The 18,570-nt window shown below is 44.5% G+C and overlaps 1 protein-coding gene across 2 annotated transcripts in view; it reads right to left on the bottom strand.

Annotated features, from left to right (window-relative positions):
• crbn (cereblon) overlaps positions 1-18,243 on the bottom strand; it is a 32,250-nt gene extending 14,007 nt beyond the window's left edge. Inside the window, exons 1-5 of one of the 2 annotated variants that reach the window (XM_038810706.1) lie at positions 18,145-18,184; positions 9,818-9,924; positions 5,227-5,429; positions 3,829-3,978; positions 1,555-1,717 (exon numbers count right to left, since the gene is read on the bottom strand). In XM_038810706.1, coding sequence (XP_038666634.1) covers positions 1,555-1,717; positions 3,829-3,978; positions 5,227-5,429; positions 9,818-9,924; positions 18,145-18,169 — 648 coding nt within the window. In that variant the 5' untranslated portion in view covers positions 18,170-18,184. Of the gene's footprint in view, positions 1-1,554; positions 1,718-3,828; positions 3,979-5,226; positions 5,430-9,817; positions 9,925-18,108 lie in introns of both variants that reach the window. The other variant, XM_038810705.1, reaches the window with a different exon arrangement.
• Positions 18,244-18,570: the final 327 nt, after the last annotated feature.

Here is an 18,570-nt window from a genome sequence, read left to right on the forward strand (position 1 = left end):
CGGTTTTGGGATCAGAAATAGAAAAGAAATTCGGAACAAAATTAGAAAAAAAGTACCATCACATTTTGGGTGAAATCTTGCCTTTAAATGCTAGCTGAACAGGTTTCCTTATTGGAGCTTACGGAATCAATGAGCAGGCATGCATGCGCAATGTGCCCATATTTTTTTATATGGTGGCGGCCGTCATTTTGAAGGCTGCTCGCAGCCGGCATTGTTAAAAGCTGGCTGCTGTGTGCGAATTTGCGCAATCGGGAGCACCTCGACGGACGGCTCCGCGACCCCCCCCCCCCCCCCCCACCGGACACCTGCCCACTATCCACCCGCGGGTCGCAACCCTGATTTTGAAAATGCCTGCTCTCGAGCAAGAACATCCTTCCTCAGATGAGTAGACCAAACTGCACGCAATATTCCAGATGTAGTCTCACCAAGGCCCTGTAGAACTACAGCAAGACATCCCTGCTCTGGTACTTGAATGCTCTCGCTTTTCTTTACACTCCTGTCCACCAGGTCTCATGTCTGCCTCAGCAACACCCACTTCACCTGCCGAGGCTTCAGAATTGCCGGAACTTTGGTTTGGCCAGCCGCATTACAATTCCACCTGCCATCCTTAATTGGATGGTGAGCTTGTGGATGGCCAAATTAGATCACCGGTGGTAAAAATGTTCAGCTGGTCCCGCTCACCACAATGGAATGTGTCCCCAGAACTACCCTGCCCCCAGAGAGGTTTCAAACAGTAGGCAGTGAAAAATGGCTCGGCTGTCCATTTGACTGAGGTTGGCAGCTAACTTTCATAATTAAGGCCCCAGTATGGGTCATATTGTGAGGCCTTCAGCTTTTTGCCAACTGTGGGGGAGGGGGGCTTGGGTGAACCATGGCCAAAGAGGCAGTGGCAGGCATCAAAGTCCAACAAAATCGAGGGGTTCCCAGGACCCATTTAATGGCTCAATATCTGCGTCCTGGAGCTTTAACTCTGTTTCTTTCACCACAGATGCTGCCTGACATGGAGTATTTCCAGCATTTTCTGTTTTTTTAATTACATTTGACCCCTTTTGGGTCGAATGGTTTGTTTAGGCAATGCAAATACTTTTTAATTAAAAAATAAATAAATTTAGAGTACCCAATTAATTTCTTCCAATTAAGGGGCAATTTAGTGTGGCCAATCCACCTACCCTGCACATCTTTAGGTTGTGGGGGCGAAACCCACGCAAACACGGAGAATGTGCAAACTCCACACAGACAGTGACCCAGATCCGGGATCGAACCTGGGACCTCGGCGCCGTGAGGCTGCAGGGCTATCCCACTGCGCCACCGTGCTGCCCTGTGCAATGCAAATACGATGCATATGCAAAGAGCACTAATCAGAAGTTCCATTTTCTGCAGACTTAACGGCCTAGAAACAGATACATTACACTTCCGATAAGGAGTCAATATTTGTATGAACTCAGTCATGAACAGAAATAAAGTCATCCGAGAACAGTTGAAGACCTGCTTTTCATTTGCTAGTGAAAACTACTACTTTTATAGTGATACCTTTAAACATAATACTGAACCAACCTTTTGGTATTTTTGCCACCATCTCTGATTTTGTTTCAATCGGCTTGCAGGGGGCTTATGTGAGACAAACATATGAAGTTTGTTAAGTGAATTAAGCTGCACTCCTGATATGCTTGAAGGAAGGACCCATTCTGGTAGAATCTGAACCTTTGCCACCCGGATTCTGGGAATAAATTAAAGTAGTCCTTGTTAGCAGACAATAAATTGCCTCTGATATCTACCTAAGGCAGAATGGATAAGGGAGGGAAAGGAAAAGGAAGTTATCATAGAATTTACAGTGCAGTAGGCAGCCATTGGGTCCAACGTGTCTGCACCAGCCCTTGAAAAGAGCACCCTACTTAAGCCTACCCTATCCCCGTAACCCGATCTAACCTTTTGGACACTAAGGGGTAATTTAGAGTAGCCAATCCACCTAAGCTGCACATTTTTGGACTGTGGGAAGAAACCGGAACACCAAGAAGAAACCCACGCAGACATGGGGAGAAAATGCAAACTCCACACAGACAGCCATCCAAGGCCGGAATTGATCCTGGGACCCTGGAGCTGCGAGGTAGCAATGCTAACCACTGTGCCACCGTGTCGTACATTCTGTCATTTTATATATGATACAACTAGACTTGCCACATTTCAATTTTATCTATCCAGTCGTTGACAATCATTTGCAATGGCATTTATTCCTGCTTCCACGCCGTTCTCTTGAGTTCCTGCAAGAATATAACCTTAATCCTCTTGCATTTCTTTGGTTACCTCTTGGTAACTTTCAGAAAACACGTCAGGGTCAACATGTGCACTGACAAATTCCAGCATATCCTCACAATCACCTCTCCTGACTCCCCCTGCTGGCCATCAGCCAGATATTTTCTCTGATAAAATATAGAAGACCAAAACTCCATTCCATTGTTACAAATTATATTCCTTTCCCTGATAATGTCTGAATCTGAACCAGATGGCTCTCAATTCTGGCATCATATCTGACCTCAAAAGATATTTCTTACCAAATAGCTGCAGCATCACCAAGACCCCCTATTTTAATAACATCTTGCGACTGCTCCTGCCCCAGCTCCCCACCTGCTGTTGAAAACCTCATCTGCACCTTTGTTACCTGTAGACTTAACTATTCCAATGCAGTCTTGGTTGGTCTTCCATCTTCCAACCTCAATAAGCTGAAGTAATTCTAAACTCTATTGCTCATATCCTAACTTGTTCCACATTACATTCAGTATATATGCTTGATGAGCTACACTTGTTCCCGACGAAGCAACGCTTCAATTCTCATCCTGGTTTTTAAATTTGTCCGTGGCTTTACACCTTGTAATCTCCTCCAGCCCTACAACTCTCCAAGATATCTACACTCTCCCAATTCTGGCTTCTTGAAAATCTCTGATTTAATCACTCCATCATTAGTGGCTGTGTCTTCAGATGTGAAGTCCCTAAGCTCTGGAATTTGATCCTTAAGCCTCACCAGTTGCCGCTCAGGGTAACGTTTTGTTCTCTATTGCCCACAGATAGAAAAATGGATTTACCTGTCTGCAAGCACGAGTCTAACTATTAGCAACTTTCACTGAACATTGAGCAGGATATTGTTATACACCATATATTTAATGTGGACCACAAAATACTAATTTTCTTCCTCCTTTGATGCCAATTTTCTCTGCCACATTGGCCCTCCTTACCAAAGAAATCACAAACCAGTTAGTTGGGTATTGCTGCACTCAGGGAACTCATTCAAATAGCCAATTTTCATGTGAACCAGCTAGTGAGTAGCATCAAAATCAAGGACAGTCTTGCCTTCTCTCAAGATTCCATATGAACACTGCTAGCATTTATTGCTAGGCATCGATTGTTAGTGGGGTTCACGCTGAATTTTCTATTTCCCAATAATGCCAGCACTCCTACCTTTACACCATTTGCGATTAACTAAAATCAGCATATCAAGCCTGAATATTATTGCCCTTACTTGGTATGCCATCAGGGAAGCTTTTAAGCTATTATTTTGTTTGGAAAAAATACACATCGTGATTTTTTGCAGTGGTAAAGTTTCTATGGACATCTTTTATTTTCAATTTGGATTTCAGCTCTGAAAAGCAGTCGATAATTAACAATTGACAAACATTCAGAGAAGCACTAACAATCAAAACCATAAATTTAACAATATTAATGCCCTGCCCTTAGCACCCAAAATATTATTCAAATATTATTTGTACCAGTTTTAAACTCACACTGGAGGTAAAGATCAAAAGAGTGCCAAGGCTGCTCAAAAGATTGCCACCTTACCCATCAGTTTGTGTTCTTGTTTCAAGAACTTTAAATCTCTGACGTCCAACAGCTTTTACTTTTACAGTTTCAATGCCATATTCTTGCTCTTCCCTATATTCATAAATCTCAGCTGTTGTTCCAAACTCTGGAGGTCTGTCAGAAGAATCACTAAGAAAGAAAAAATGAGCACAGATAGTAGAATGGATACTTTATTGCAGTGAAAACATTCTTAGAAGAAAAACAGTTGAATTTAACCCTACAATGGACAGTAGGATAAATGTATCAATTGCTCTGTTTTAAGAGTTTCACATGTAATGCATTTCAATCGAGCATTTGTTGCTCAACTATATTCATGTAAAGTAATGCAGTAGAAACTGCTGCAAGAGTGGTCTTTCACATCCACGACCCGAATCAAAACTTGTAGCGTATGTGTGACCTAACACCTGGATTCAGAACTGTCAGTTTATCACTTGGAAAAGTTAGGCAGAATGCTGATGAACAAAAATCAAATTCTGTTCCAATTACATGGGAGTCTGGAATTTTACCTGTACATTGGCAATTGCATTCAACAACTTGGTTTTCTTTGACAGAAAACTGATGATCTATGATGTGCTGGTCCTGATTATTAGCTTGATTAATTATGCACATTAATTTTGACAAGTTAGTCACACTTTTTGGTGTAATACAAGGTGCCAATTCCAAACCTATTTCAGAGCATTAATACTTCAATGCAGTACTGATGGAGTCTTGCTAATCTTCGTATACGACAGCAAACTCTACCTACCTGTTCTTGTGATTACAAGATCCCTTGACACCATTTGAAGAGATGGGGGGAATTTTTCCAGTTTCCTGGCCAATGCTCCTCTTTCAATTAATACTTATCAAACACATCTCATAGCTCATGTCATTGTTTATCGTGTTGTTATTTTAGTAACTTGCTGTGTTTACCTATATAACCTATTTCATTTCAAAGTAATTAGTTACACCCAAAGCACTTTGGAACATTTCAGATTGATACTCTTTTTGAGTATCATTCATAATTATTTTCTTAAATGGCATTTGTCTTTGGTTTTTATAATTTTCTGCCCTCAGATCTTAAAAAATGAAAAAAAGAACAACAATGCGGGTGGAAATGATTCAGCTGGGAAACACAAAGCACAGTAACAAAAATAATTTGCTCATCGGCAATGAAAATTTTTGTAATATTTTTGAAGAACCATGATATAACCTGCTTTTTTTATTAATTTGATGAAGGATTTAAGATGTCAGTGTGCTGTGGTGGTTTGCCACAGTTTATTTCATGCAGCTTTCTTCCTCCAAGTTACATAAAGCATCGGTTCTGTAATTTACAGAGCCCCATCAAACCCCAAAGAAGTGATCAGTCATTAAAGCTTAACAAAGGTGCAAGAAATTAACCTGCAGGCAAGGACACCAAATGTCCTGTCTTTTTGAATCAGGTTTCGCATCATGGATACTTCCTGGGGACGAAAGAGCTGCAATGGCAAGGTCTGCCCAGGAATCAGAATAACTGCAATATGAGGGAGAACTGGGAAGGTTGGACAACTATCTTCATCATGCACGGTCCGGCCGTGAAACTCCTCCATTTCCGTCCCCAAGTACTAAGGAGCAAAGAAAAGTTGATTATATATTTAAAATAAATTTACATTCCGAAACATATTTTACTCATGCGCTCATCTCAAAATTTAACAGCACAGATACAGCTATTCATGAAAATACTAACAACCACTTATGCGCTTTGTGGTCATTTATATTTTTGCCTGTTGCATTTGCTGGTAAGGTTTGCATAAAATCAGCATAATATTGGTCCATTTAACAGAAGTTGTTTTTAAAACAGAAGTAGTCAAAGGCAATAAGACTTGTTCCCTGCCTAGTTTAGTGGCAGAGGTGGGTACGATTTTGTCTTTTGAAGAGCAGTTAGACAGATACGTGGACAAGATGGGTATAAAGGGATATGGGTCAAATGCGGGCAAGTGGGACTAGCTTAGTGATAGAAACTGGGTGGCATGGACCAGCTGGGCCGAAGGCCTGTTTCCATGCTGTAAATATCTATGACTCTATTTACAGTTTATCAAGTAGGTGGTGGTGTAGTGGTAATGTCACTGGATCAGTAACCAATCACCAGGCAAAAGCCCTGGGGACACTGTTTCAAATCCACAGCTGGTGGAATCCAAGTTCAATTAATTCAATTTGTTAATTTAAAGAATGAATCTGGGATTCAAAATAATTCCAAACCATCATTGATTGTTGTAAAAACCAATCTAGTTCACCAGTTCATCTAGTTTTGGGAAGGAAATCTGCCATCTTTACCTGGTCTATTCTACATACAAGTCTAGACCTACAGCAATATGGTTGACTTTTAAATGCCCTCTAAAATGGCCTAGCAAGCCACGCAATTGTACCAAACAGCTGCAGAAAAGTTAAAAAGGAATAAAACCAGGGAGACTATCTGGCATTGACTTTGACACCAGAAACAAAAACAGCACAGCCAACCTTGCAAAGTCCTCCTTATTAACACCTGGGGGGGGGGGGGGGGGGGGGGGGTTGTGCCAAAATTGGGAGCTGTCCAACTGACCAGTCAAGCAAAAACCCATCACAGTCATACGCACCGAATCATAACTTGCAGCATTTGAAACACTTGCAACAATCTTTAGCCAGAGGTGCTGAGAGGATGATCCTTCTCTACTTCCTCCAGAGGTCACCAGTGTTGCAGATGCCAATCTTCAACCAACCTAATTTGCTCCATATAATATCAAGAAATGGCTGAAGACACTGGATACAACAAAGGTTTTGGGTCCTGTCAATATTCTGGCAAAGTGCTGAAGACTTGCACTCCATAACTTGCTACACCTCTAGGCAAGCCATTCCAGTACAGCTACAACACTGGCATCCACCCAGCAATGTGGAAAATTGCTCAGTTATGCCCTGTACACAAAAAGCAGGGCAAACTTAACTTGGCCAATTATTGCCACATCAGTAAAGTGATTGCAGGGGTCAGCAATAGCATAACGCGCTCACGAACGCTCAGTCTGGGTTCCCCCTGGCCACTGAGCTCCTGTTTCACTACAGCCTTAATTCAAACATGGACAGAAGAGCTGAACTCCAGAGGTGAAGTGAGAGTGACTGCCCTTGACATCAAGGTAGCATTTGACTGAGTGTGGCATCAAGCAGCCCAGGCAGAAATGGAATCAGGAAGAAAACCCTCTGCTGGTTAGAGTCATAATTAGCACAAAGAAAGATATTTGCGGTTGTTGGAGGCCAGTCATCTCAGTCCTAAGACATCAATGCAGGAGTTCTTCAGGTCAGTGTCCTAGGCCCATCCATCTTCAGCTGCTTCATCAGTGATCTCCCTTCCATCATAAGGTCTGAAATGGCAATGATTATTACACAACATTCAGCACCATTTGCAACACCTCAATTATGGAAACTGTCCACGGCCAAATGCAAGATGTGGACAATTGCCAGGTTTAGGCTGACAACTGGAAAATAACATTCATGCCATATAAACACTGTGGCTATAAAAGGTCAGATGCTAGGAACCCTGTGATAATTAACTCAGCCTCCTGACTTCCCAAAGCCTGTCCATCATCTACAAGACACAGGTTAAGAGTGTGAAGGAATACTCTATACTTTGCTGGAGCGTAGCTTCAACAACACTCAAGCTTGACAGCATCCAGGACAAAGCAGCCTGCTTGATTGTCACCCCAAACACAAATATTCCTGTCCTCGGTTACTGACCCACAATGGCAGCAGTGTATACCATGTACAAGATGCACTGCAGGAACTCACCAAGCTTCCTAGATTGCACTTTCCAAATCTATGACCTCTACCATCTGTAAAGACAAGGGTAGCAGACACATGGGAACACCACCATTTCAAAGCTCCCCTCCAAGCCACTCATCATCCTGACTTGGAGATATATTATTGATCCTTCACTGTTTCTGGGTCAAAGTCCTGCAACTCAGTTCCAAACAGCACTGTGTGTACCTTACACATGGATTACAGTGGTTCAGAAAGGTGGTTCATTACAACCTTTGCAAGGGTAATTAGAGATGGAAAATAAATACTGGCCTTGCCAATGACACCCATTCCATGGAAGAATGAAAAGGTTATGGAGTCAAAACATAATGCCCCTAATCACAAGTTGAGCTGAGACCATAAATTATATATAGGCTGGGGATTTAATATAGAGCCTCTATATTTTGCTTTGACACTAATGTGCCTTTATTAACTGAGTCAGGCTACTTAATTGCACATTAATTGCAATTTCAACTATGCGTTGAACCGGTTTTCTATTGTTTGTAAGCACTAGTCATTTGCAAAATTACTAACTCCTAAGGTTTATGTTTCCAATGCAAAGAACTTGTTAGGATAAATATTTAGGAATATGATATGTAAATCCAGACAGGCCATTTGGCTATGGTGGGACCACTGCAAGTAGTTCTATTCTCCTTATTTCAACAGAGATATTGGAGGAGGGATCAAATATCCAGAATCTGTTCTTTTTCAAAATGGAATTGGGTTTGAACAAATTGCATCTCAGCACACTTTCTGCCATACAGAATTGAAACACTAGGTTCTTGAAGGACAAGAGGAAACAGGAGCACATGACTACCTTTTTTACTGAATGGTAAGTATGTGGAACAAATTACTTGCATGGATGATGAAACAAGAAACCTGAATGGGTTTCAAGGAGCCAGATGGATTCCACTCATGCGAAGAAAACCTAAGATCATTAGAAATGCAAGAAGGGAATATTGCAGAAAGGTGGGCTAAAAGGGACAGTCATCTCCTGAATTCCAAAAGACCAATGTTGCAAAATTTTTGAATCCTGTTCAGAATATGAACAATATCGGAAATAGCTTGCTGTTAAAATGTTCAAATACTTACCCAGCGTTTTTTCCACAGAAGGGCATTAAAACATGACAAGGCTCTTGAGCATATTGAATCGCCATTCCTTACTTCAGGGCAAATTATCAATAAGAACCAAGTTCAAGAAATCTCTGTATTCATTTGAAGTCACAACTTTCCTTTACTCTGATTTCACCTCATTTTGCCAGGAGCAACTGTGGAACTTGAACATTTAACTTTGAACAGCTTGTCTATTGTGACATAAACAAAATGCGACTGTAAGCCACTTAGCGATTGCAATCTGGCAGCCCTCAGGTAACCATAAGACACAGATGCTAGTTAATTGGCAAAGGAAGTGGTGGCAAAAAGGGATAGGAGAAAACACATCCAGTGAGCTCTGATCACCTACAGTGCACTGTCTGAAAAGGGTGGTAGAAGCAGGCTCAATAACTTTAAAAGGGAAATGGATAAATATTTCAAAGGAAATAAATCTGCAGGACTGTGGGGAGAGCACAATGGAATTGGATTAATTGGATAGCTTTTACAAGAGCTCGCACTGGTGTGATGGACTGAATAGCCACCTTCTATGCTGTTCTACGTTCTATGTACAGAATTTCCATTCTACAATTGTAAAAATATTGAGTAATTCAGGGCTGATGTTTCCAATGACTGTTAATATGCTGGCAATGGTGTTTCATTCTCAATGCAGTTTACTTCCTAATTTTTTGATCCAATTTATAGCAGACCATGCGGAAAGTGGAAAGAATTGTATTTCTACAGAAATTACACTACAAAGTGTCAATTTGTTTCTTTTTCCTCATTTGAAATCTGACAAAGTTCATAATTAGATTCCTGCCAGCAATGAATTATGACAAACATCTCCAGTCATGAAGCCAGTCACAGCCTAGTCATAGCAATTTGGGTTCATGCGGAGGATGTTAAGCCATTCTTTCTTTGTCCACTTTATTCAGTAATACAAGAGATTTACATAGACTTCCTCAATGTCTGGACTGATTTTTCGGGCCATTTTGTTTTCCATGCACAATATTATAATGCAGGATGTTACTTTGAAAGCAGACAGTTTTTTGAAACAAATCCTGTCACTGACAATTTAAACATTTTACAATTTTGTACATACAGAGTGCGCGGTTGGCAAACTAGGATCAAAATTGATGGTGCTTGGTTTTTCAGTCTCTTCACTGTCATGGTCTTCCACCTCCATCTCAGCAAAGTCATCTTCATCATCTAATAATAGAAAGAAAAAAACTTCACAATACTGTCAAACAGGTACAAAATAATCTTTATAAAACACTGGCCCAGCCTCAACTGGAGCAGCATGTCCAACGCTTTAAGGATGTGAGGGTTTTAGCGGCTCCAGGAAGAAAATAGATCCAGGTATGAGAAAATTCAGCTGCAAGGGTAAATTGATGAGAAGCTGGAGCTCTAATCCTACGAGAAGGCTGAAAGGAAATATGATGGTGTATTCAAAATCATGAAAGGTCTGAACAGAGTAATAGGGAAGAAACCCACACAGACACGGGGAGAACATGAAACGAAATGAAAATTGCTTGTCACGAGTAGGCTTTAATGAAGTTACTGTGACCAGACACCCAAGACTCGAATTGAACCCAGGTCTCTGGTGTTGAGGCAGCAGTGCTGACCACTGTGCCACCATAGCCTTAATCAATCAGAACTTTTTGAGATATATACATACTGAAGCAGGAAGTGCCTGAATTCAATCTCAAATTACATAAAAGTGAAAGAAGGATTAAGAGATACAGGTAAGAGACTTAAGAAAAATTAAAGTGCCTTTATAAAATCTCCAACAATAACTAAACTCTAAAGGAAAGTGGCTCCACAGCTGCAAAGGTTTATCATAGTGGGTGTCGGAGGTGATAGACTGATTCACACGGTTAAAACATTTGGAACAAAGAATGCTTACATTTTTTTCTTGCACATTTAGAGGGTATGTCACACGTACAGCAACTTCACATTAAAAAAAATTCAGAAGATGCTTCATTGCTCATCCCTGATTACGCTTAAGGTGGTGGTGAGCTGCCTTATTTAACCACCACAGTCCATGTGGTGCAGGTACACCGACAGTGCCATTAGGGAAGGAGTGCCAGGATTTTGACCCAGCACCAGTGAAGGAGCAGTGAATAATTACAAATTATGATGGTGAATGACTTGGAGGGGAACCTCTAGGTGGTGTTCCCATCCGTTTGCTGTCTTTGTCCTTCAAGGCAATAGTGGTTTTGGAAGGTGCTGTCACAAAGTCTTGGTTTGAGTTCCTACAGTGCATCTTGTAGATGGTCCACACTGCTGCTGTTGTGCGTCTGTAGTGGACGGAGTGTTTGTAGATGGGGTGCCAATCAAATGGGCTTGGTCCTAGATGGCATTAAGCATCTGGAGTGTTGTTGGAACTGCACTCATCCTGGCAAGTGGAAAGTATTCCATCACACTCCCAACTTGTGCCTTGTAGATGGTGGACAGGTTTAGGGCAGTCAGGAGGAGAGTTATTTGCCACAGGATTCCTAGCCTCTGACCTGCTCTTATAGCCACAGTATTTATATGGATGGTCGGTTCAGTTTCTGGTTAATGGTAACTTCCCAAGAAGTTGACAGTGGAGGATTCTGTGGTGGTAATGCCATTGGATGTCATGGGGTTACTGTTCAATTCCCGCTTGCTGGAGATGCTCATTGTCTTGCACTTGATTGGCACAGATGTTACTTGCCATTTGTTAACCCATGCCTGGATATTGTTCAGGTCTTACTGCATTTGGACATGGACTGCTTTTGTAGGAGTCCCGAATAGTGCAGTCATCAGCTAACATTTCTCACTTCCGACCTGATGATTGAGGGAAGGTCATTGACGAAGCAACCAAAGATGGTTGGGCATAGGATATTACCCAGAGGAACTCTTGCAGTGATGTCCTAGAACTGAGTTGATTGACATTCAACAATCATAACCATCTTCCTTTGTGCTGGGTCCGATTCCAGCCAGCTTCCTCCAGATTCCCAAGGAGTCCAGTTTTTCATGACTCCTTGATCTATTTGAATGCCAAATCTCTGTGCCATGCCAGAATAGCCCAGGTTCTAAAGCTAGTTCGCTCAGATAGCAACTTGTTGATCGCCACGTTTACTTATGCATGTGTGGTTTCCAGTAGACTCATGATTATTCTTAACTGCAAAAACCAGGCCATAATTTTGTGACACAGGCAAGTACACTATTTATTGCTGATCTCTCGTTGTCTGTCAAGGCTATTAAAGTCATCAATCAGGGGGAATGAAGTCATATGTTGGCCAGGTCAGAGTGGCAGGTCTCTTCCCCTGGAGAATTTTTGTAAACCAATTGGAATGTGGGCCTGGAACCTCAGAGGAATGGCAATTATCATTGGATTGCCACACCACTCCTAATTTTCTGCGTCATGCCAGAGTTCTACATTTCTGGCCAGGGCTTCAGATTCCAGGGAGGTCAAACTGTGAACTGGATGGAGGGTGCTAGTTAGGTTGAGTCAGGGCAGAAGGAAACAAAATAGACATTTTCAGTGAATTTACTGTTTATAAGGCCAAATATTGATAGCAAGGCTCAACACAAAAAACACTGGTACATCACAAATATCATACACAGAAAGTAATAAGTCACTGCTGGAATAATTTGGTAAAATAAATATTCTGGGCTTCATTCTATTGAGTTTTGGTGGAAACTTCATGAAGGAACTTTACAAAGCTCTCCTTAAAGATACTACAGTAATGAGACAATTCACAAATGATTTGCAAAAATGAACAGGCTATTTTTATTCCAGATTTCCTCACCTAGATTGAGCTGTAGGAATTTTGGAATACACTTTTAAGATGACAGTAAGCTTAAAAACTTTATTTAATTTGAAGCATTGGCCCAAATGCGTTCACAACTATTCAGTACGGAACTCGCAAATTTATATTGAAATACAGAAAATATCCTTCCATTTATGTTTATTGTAATTGTCTTTCATCGACAAGTGGTGCACAAAACAATGCTTCAGTATGTTTCAGTGGAATTCACAATAGTAGGTGGCTTACAATGCTTTAATATGTTCAAATTTTCTTTTTAGTAGAAACATAGGTTCTTGAGTCAAAAGAATCGGGCTTCAAAATCCAGGTTGATATCTCAATGCAGAAATTCAAATTTTGCATTGTCTGAACTGTCATCCTTTGACTGAAACATTAAACCAAGATCCCTTCTAGCTGTTTAGATGGATGTAAAAGACACTGGTTAACTGGCCAGTTATCTTCTTTGTCTCTTGAATCTTGCTGCATGCAGATTGGAGCGGTGTATTCCTACATAACCCAGGAGCAGAAATGAATTATTTGTGCTCAAGCAAACAGAATGCAAGCCAAAAAATCTGCTAGAATCAATTCAGCTATACAAGCGGCTGAAAATAACAATCTGCCTACTCTGTACATATCCACCCATGGTTGTCCATCATTATCAGTTTCCCCTCGCTATCGAAGGTGGCTGTTTCTTGCATGCATAGTCATCTTTTGTATGTTCTGATGTGGCTGTGGAACCTGACTGCAGACCTGCATGGCTGGCTTTCCAGTGTGGGTGAGGATGAACTCGCTGATTTTGTTAGTTTGCCTTTTATCCTTAGCTTCCTGCATTCTTTGTTGTTTTAAGGAAAAAAGTGTCACTACTTCAGATCGCTCTCCAGGTTATTCTTTCTTGTGCATTTTTCTCAGTCTGTGGTGAACATGGCATTGTCCTTAATTTTGCCTACCTCATAGGAGGACCAGGTTTAAGCTGTCAATTCATGACTGCCTTAGGGATTTTATCATCAGTCTTTCGTCCCATGGCCACTCAATCTGCACTCTGATGCTGAGTGCTTCAATTCCAGACATTTTTGATCAGTGCAAGTATCTCAGTGTTGGGCATTTAGTCCTCACATTTGATGAAACGTTAGCCCCTTTCTCCCCCTCCAGATGCTGCCAGGACTGCTGAGATTTTCCAGCATTTTCGCTTTGGTTTCAGATTCCAGCATCCGCAGTAATTTGCTTTTATCCAATGCAATAGACCAGATTGAAAGAGGTGCAAGTGAAACGCTGCTTAACCTGGAATGAGTGTTTTGGGCCTGGGATATTAAGCAAGGAAGGACGTAAAGGGGCAGGTGTTACACCTTCTGCGATTGCATGGGAAGGTCGCATGGGTGATGATGGAGGAGTGGACTAGATTTTCTTGGGAGGGAATGATCTCTGCAGATGCTGACAGAGGGAGTGAAGGTAAGATGTGTTTGGTGGTGGCATCATGCTGGAGTTGGCAAAAATGGCAGAGGATTATGCTTTGCATACGGAGGATGGTGGGATGAAATGTGAGAATGAGGGGGACTCTATCCTTGTTCTGGAGGGGGGGGGGGGGGGGGGGCGAGGGTAGTGGCACACTCAGAATGTTAAAGTATTACATATTTTTAATCTGTTAAAAAAATGTTGCAATTTCTTTAAATATAGACAGATTTAGCAAAAACAAAAAGAACTCGGGCATATGTGCAACGACTTTACCTCTCTGAACTCTGTAGTCTAATTTCACAGGTCGGCCTCTAGCAACTCAACCAAATGGTCATCTTTCATGTGCGAGTCAAGACACAGAGAATTGGCTATCTTTTTGACAGAATGTACATTACCATTCTATCCAAATGCTGCCTTCAGTCATTGCTACAGCAAATAGATTTGGGAACAAGTTGAATTTTCCTCCATTTTAGCCAAGGCAATATTTGTTCTGAAACAACTAGAACATCAAATGATAACGAAAGAGTGGAAACATAATTTCCACACAAGTACTAACAAACTGTAATGTGATAACAAAGGGATGATCTTTGCTTGAGCAACATTGAGGGAGAAAAGGTGGCCGAGATAGAGAATAACTTCAGTATCATGGGCAAAACTGTCTCTAAGCTGTGCGACTGTGCAGCAACCCAAACGTTTCTGTGCAAACCAAACAGAAAACGTCCGCTTTAAATTAGCACGCATGCACGGTCGCACAGAAAAACATGAAGGACCAATGCATTCCATAAATAGGTCACAGAAAATAAATTTAAAAACTTGAGGAATTCTTGATCACAGGATCTCCTCTGTTGACCCGAGCAAGAGAAGGGCCTTAATGTTAACCTCCAATCTGAAAGATGACACCTTTGAAAGTGCAGCACACACAGCACGGTAGTGCTCAAGTTTTTGAAGTGGGAACATAAGAGTAGGCCATTTAGCCCCTCAAGTCTGTTCTGTCATTCAAATACCCATCTTTGCCCCATATTCCTTAATGACTTTGGCAGAATTTTTTTGATCAATCTTAGTTTTAAAGTTAACTATTGATGTATCATCAATTGCTATGTGCAGAAGAGAGTTCCGAACAATTGCCACTGTCTTCAAGAAGCGTTCCCTACTTTCATCTTAATCTGGCTGGCTACTAGACTCCCCAATTCACCGAAACAAGCCTTTCTGTTCCCCTTCTTATCTTGAAATCCACCCCTCAACCTTCTTCCACAGAGTACCAGCCTTGTTTTGTAAACTCTCAATTTAATATTTGGATTTCAGGTGTCATTCTGACAAACCTACACTGTGCACCCATAAAGGCCAATATATGCTTCATAAACTGTATTGCCCAGAACTACTCACAATTCTACAGATATGGTCTAATCAGGGCTTTGCACAGATGAAACATGGCTTCTACGTAATTGTGCTTTATCCCTCGTGATATAAAGGACAGCATTGTTTCTGATTATTTGCTGTACTTGTTTATGACTTATGATGTTTATCTAGATCCCCAGGGCTCTTAGAACCTCCACTGATTCTAGCCACAGCATGTGTACTACCATCTGAGCTATGGCTGATCTTAATTAGCAATATGATGGCACCAGTTATCAATGGATTGCTATTTTAGCATGATATCCTCTGATGAGCATATTCAGAAATATTAGACATGATTCCTTGAAAACCTCAATGAATTTGAAGACAACATTAATCATCACTTAATATAAAATCCGTGAAAATTCCAAACCAACAGTGAATTTGACCAAGTCTTTGTCTGCATTAACCGACCCTATGAGCATAGAGTGTTCTCGCTATTGCACTTTTGCCTCTCTCCCTTCATCCCTTGTTGCTTCTTTCCCTCCCTCACTCCCCTATTCGCCTCTTTCCCTCCCTCCCCCTTCGCCTCTTTCCCTGCCTCCCCTCTTCGCCTCTTTCCCTGCCTCCCCTCTTCGCCTCGCTCCCTCCCCTCTTCGCCTCGCTCCCTCCCTCCCCTCTTCGCTTCCTCCCTCCCCTCTTCGCCGCGCTCCTTCCCTCCCCTCTTCGCCTCTCTGCCCCTCCCTCCCCTCCTGGCCTTTCATCCTCCCTCCCCTCTTCACGTCACTCCCTCCCCTCCCTCCCAACCTGCCTCTCTCCCCTCTTTGCCTATCTCCCTCCCTTTTTCTGCACCTATCTCCCTCTTGGCCTTTCTTCCTGCCTCCCTTCTCCCTCACGCCCCGCCCACCACTTTCCCCCTCCCTTCCTTCTTCGTCCATCTCCCTCCCTCTTTGCCTTTCTTCCTCGCTCACTCCCCTCTTCGCCACCCTCCCTCCCCTCCTGGCATCGCTCCATCCCCTCTTGGTATCTCTCTTTCTCCCTCCCCTCGTCGTCTCTCTCCCTCCCCTCTTCGCCACTCTCCCTCCTTCCCTCCCCTCTTCGTCACTCTCCCTCCCCTCCCCTCTTCGTCACTCTCCCTCCCTCCCCTCTTTGCCACTCTCCCTCCCTCCCCTCTTCGCCACTCTCCCTCCCTCCCCTCTTCGCCACTCTCCCTCCCTCCCTCTCCCCTCTTCGCCACTCTCCCTCCCTCCCCTCTTCGCCACTCTCCCTCCCTCCCCTCTTCGCCACTCTCCCTCCCTCCCCTCTTCGCCACTCTCCCTCCCTCCCCTCTTCGCCACTCTCCCTCCCTCCCCTCTTCGCCACTCTCCCTCCCTCCCTCTCCCCTCTTCGCCACTCTCCCTCCCTCCCCTCTTCGCCACTCTCCCTCCCTCCCCTCTTCGCCACTCTCCCTCCCTCCCCTCTTCGCCACTCTCCCTCCCTCCCCTCTTCGCCACTCTCCCTCCCTCCCCTCTTCGCCACTCCCCTCCCTCCCCTCTTCGCCACTCTCCCTCCCTCCCCTCTTCGCCACTCTCCCTCCCTCCCCTCTTCGCCACTCTCCCTCCCTCCCCTCTTCGCCACTCTCCCTCGCACCCCCTCCCTCCCCCTCGCCTCGCTCCCACCCTCCTCGCCTCACGGCGCCTCCCCCTCAATCCCCTCGTGGCGCCTCTCCCTCAATCCCCTCGTGGCGCCTCTCCCTCAATCACCTCGTGGCGCCTCTCCCTCAATCCCCTCGTGGCGCCTCTCCCTCAATCCCCTCGTGGCGCCTCTCCCTCAATCCCCTCGTGGCGCCTCTCCCTCAATCCCCTCGTGGCGCCTCTCCCTCAATCCCCTCGTGGCGCCTCTCCCTCAATCCCCTCGTGGCGCCTCTCCCTCAATCCCCTCGTGGCGCCTCTCCCTCAATCCCCTCGTGGCGCCTCTCCCTCAATCCCCTCGTGGCGCCTCTCCCCCAATCCCCTCGTGGCGCCTCTCCCTCCTGCCCCTCGTGGCGCCTCTCCCTCCTGCCCATCGTGGCGCCTCTCCCTCCTGCCCCTCGTGCGCCTCTCCCTCCTGCCCCTCGTGGCGTCTCTCCCTCCTGCCCCTCGTGGCGCCTCTCCCGCCTGCCCCTCGTGGCGCCTCTCCCTCCTGCCCCTCATGGCGCCTCTCCCTCCTGCCCCGCGTGGCGCCTCTCCCTCCTGCCCCGCGTGGCGCCTCTCCCTCCTGCCCCTCATGGCGCCTCTCCCTCCTGCCCCTCATGGAGCCTCTCCCTCCTGCCCCTCATGGAGCCTCTCCCTCCTGCCCCTCGTGGAGCCTCTCCCTCCTGCCCCTCGTGGCGCCTCTCCCTCCCTCATCGCCTCTCTTCCACCCTCCCTCGTCGCCTCTCTTCCACCCTCCATTACCTCTCTTCCACCCTCCCTCGTCACCTCTCTTCCACCCTCCCTCGTCGCCTCTCTTCCACCCTCCCTCATCACCTCTCTTTCACCCTCCCTCGTCGCCTTTTTCACCCTCCCTCGTCGCCTCTCTTCCACCCTCCCTCATTACCTCTCTCCCTCCCCTCTTCAGCTCTTTCCCTCCCTCATTACCTCCCTCCCTCCCTCATTGCCTCTTTCCCTCCCCTCTTCAGCTCTTTTCCTCCCTCTTCACCTGTCTACATCCCTCCCTCCCCTCCTCCTGCCTGTACCCCTCTCCCTCAGGCACTTTCGCTTTCTGTCGGCGGGATCTGCACCGTCACTCGGCCCCAAACCCTCAGCAACCTCTCCGAACCACAGTGCTTTTCCACCACTCCTCCTGCTACTACTACTCCAGGGATGATTGTCATTACCCGGCACCGGCAGCAGCCGGTTGTCTCGCTCATCACCTCCTCCGTCTTCTTCCTCCGCCATGTTTGTTGTTTATCGCAATGCACTGTGGGGGGTACACGCACTTGGAGTATGGCGCGCATGAGCAGAGGTGCGGAGTTCGCTGCGCCCCCACGAGGCTGACCTGGGTATGACAGTACACTCTCCAGCTGCAGTGATACAACATTGAGTGCCACAGGCTCAATGGGAGACTTTTAACGTTGTGTCTTCTCTTTGAAAGAACTCTGGTTCCCCAAGACTCTGAAATTATTTTATTTTTCAAGTTTTACAGTTCCCTTGAAGCAGCTCCCTTTCAGTCAAATCAAGGGGTTGTCAACCCTCCAGGAGTACCCCAGAATCAAGAGTTGGACACCGAAATAATGAACTCAGCAGAAAAATCATGTGGGCATTTAAAAGATGTGACGTGTTGTTTTAATTATATTTGA

Source organism: Scyliorhinus canicula, chromosome 11 (assembly GCF_902713615.1).
Source record: "Scyliorhinus canicula chromosome 11, sScyCan1.1, whole genome shotgun sequence".
Lineage (NCBI taxonomy): Eukaryota > Metazoa > Chordata > Chondrichthyes > Carcharhiniformes > Scyliorhinidae > Scyliorhinus > Scyliorhinus canicula.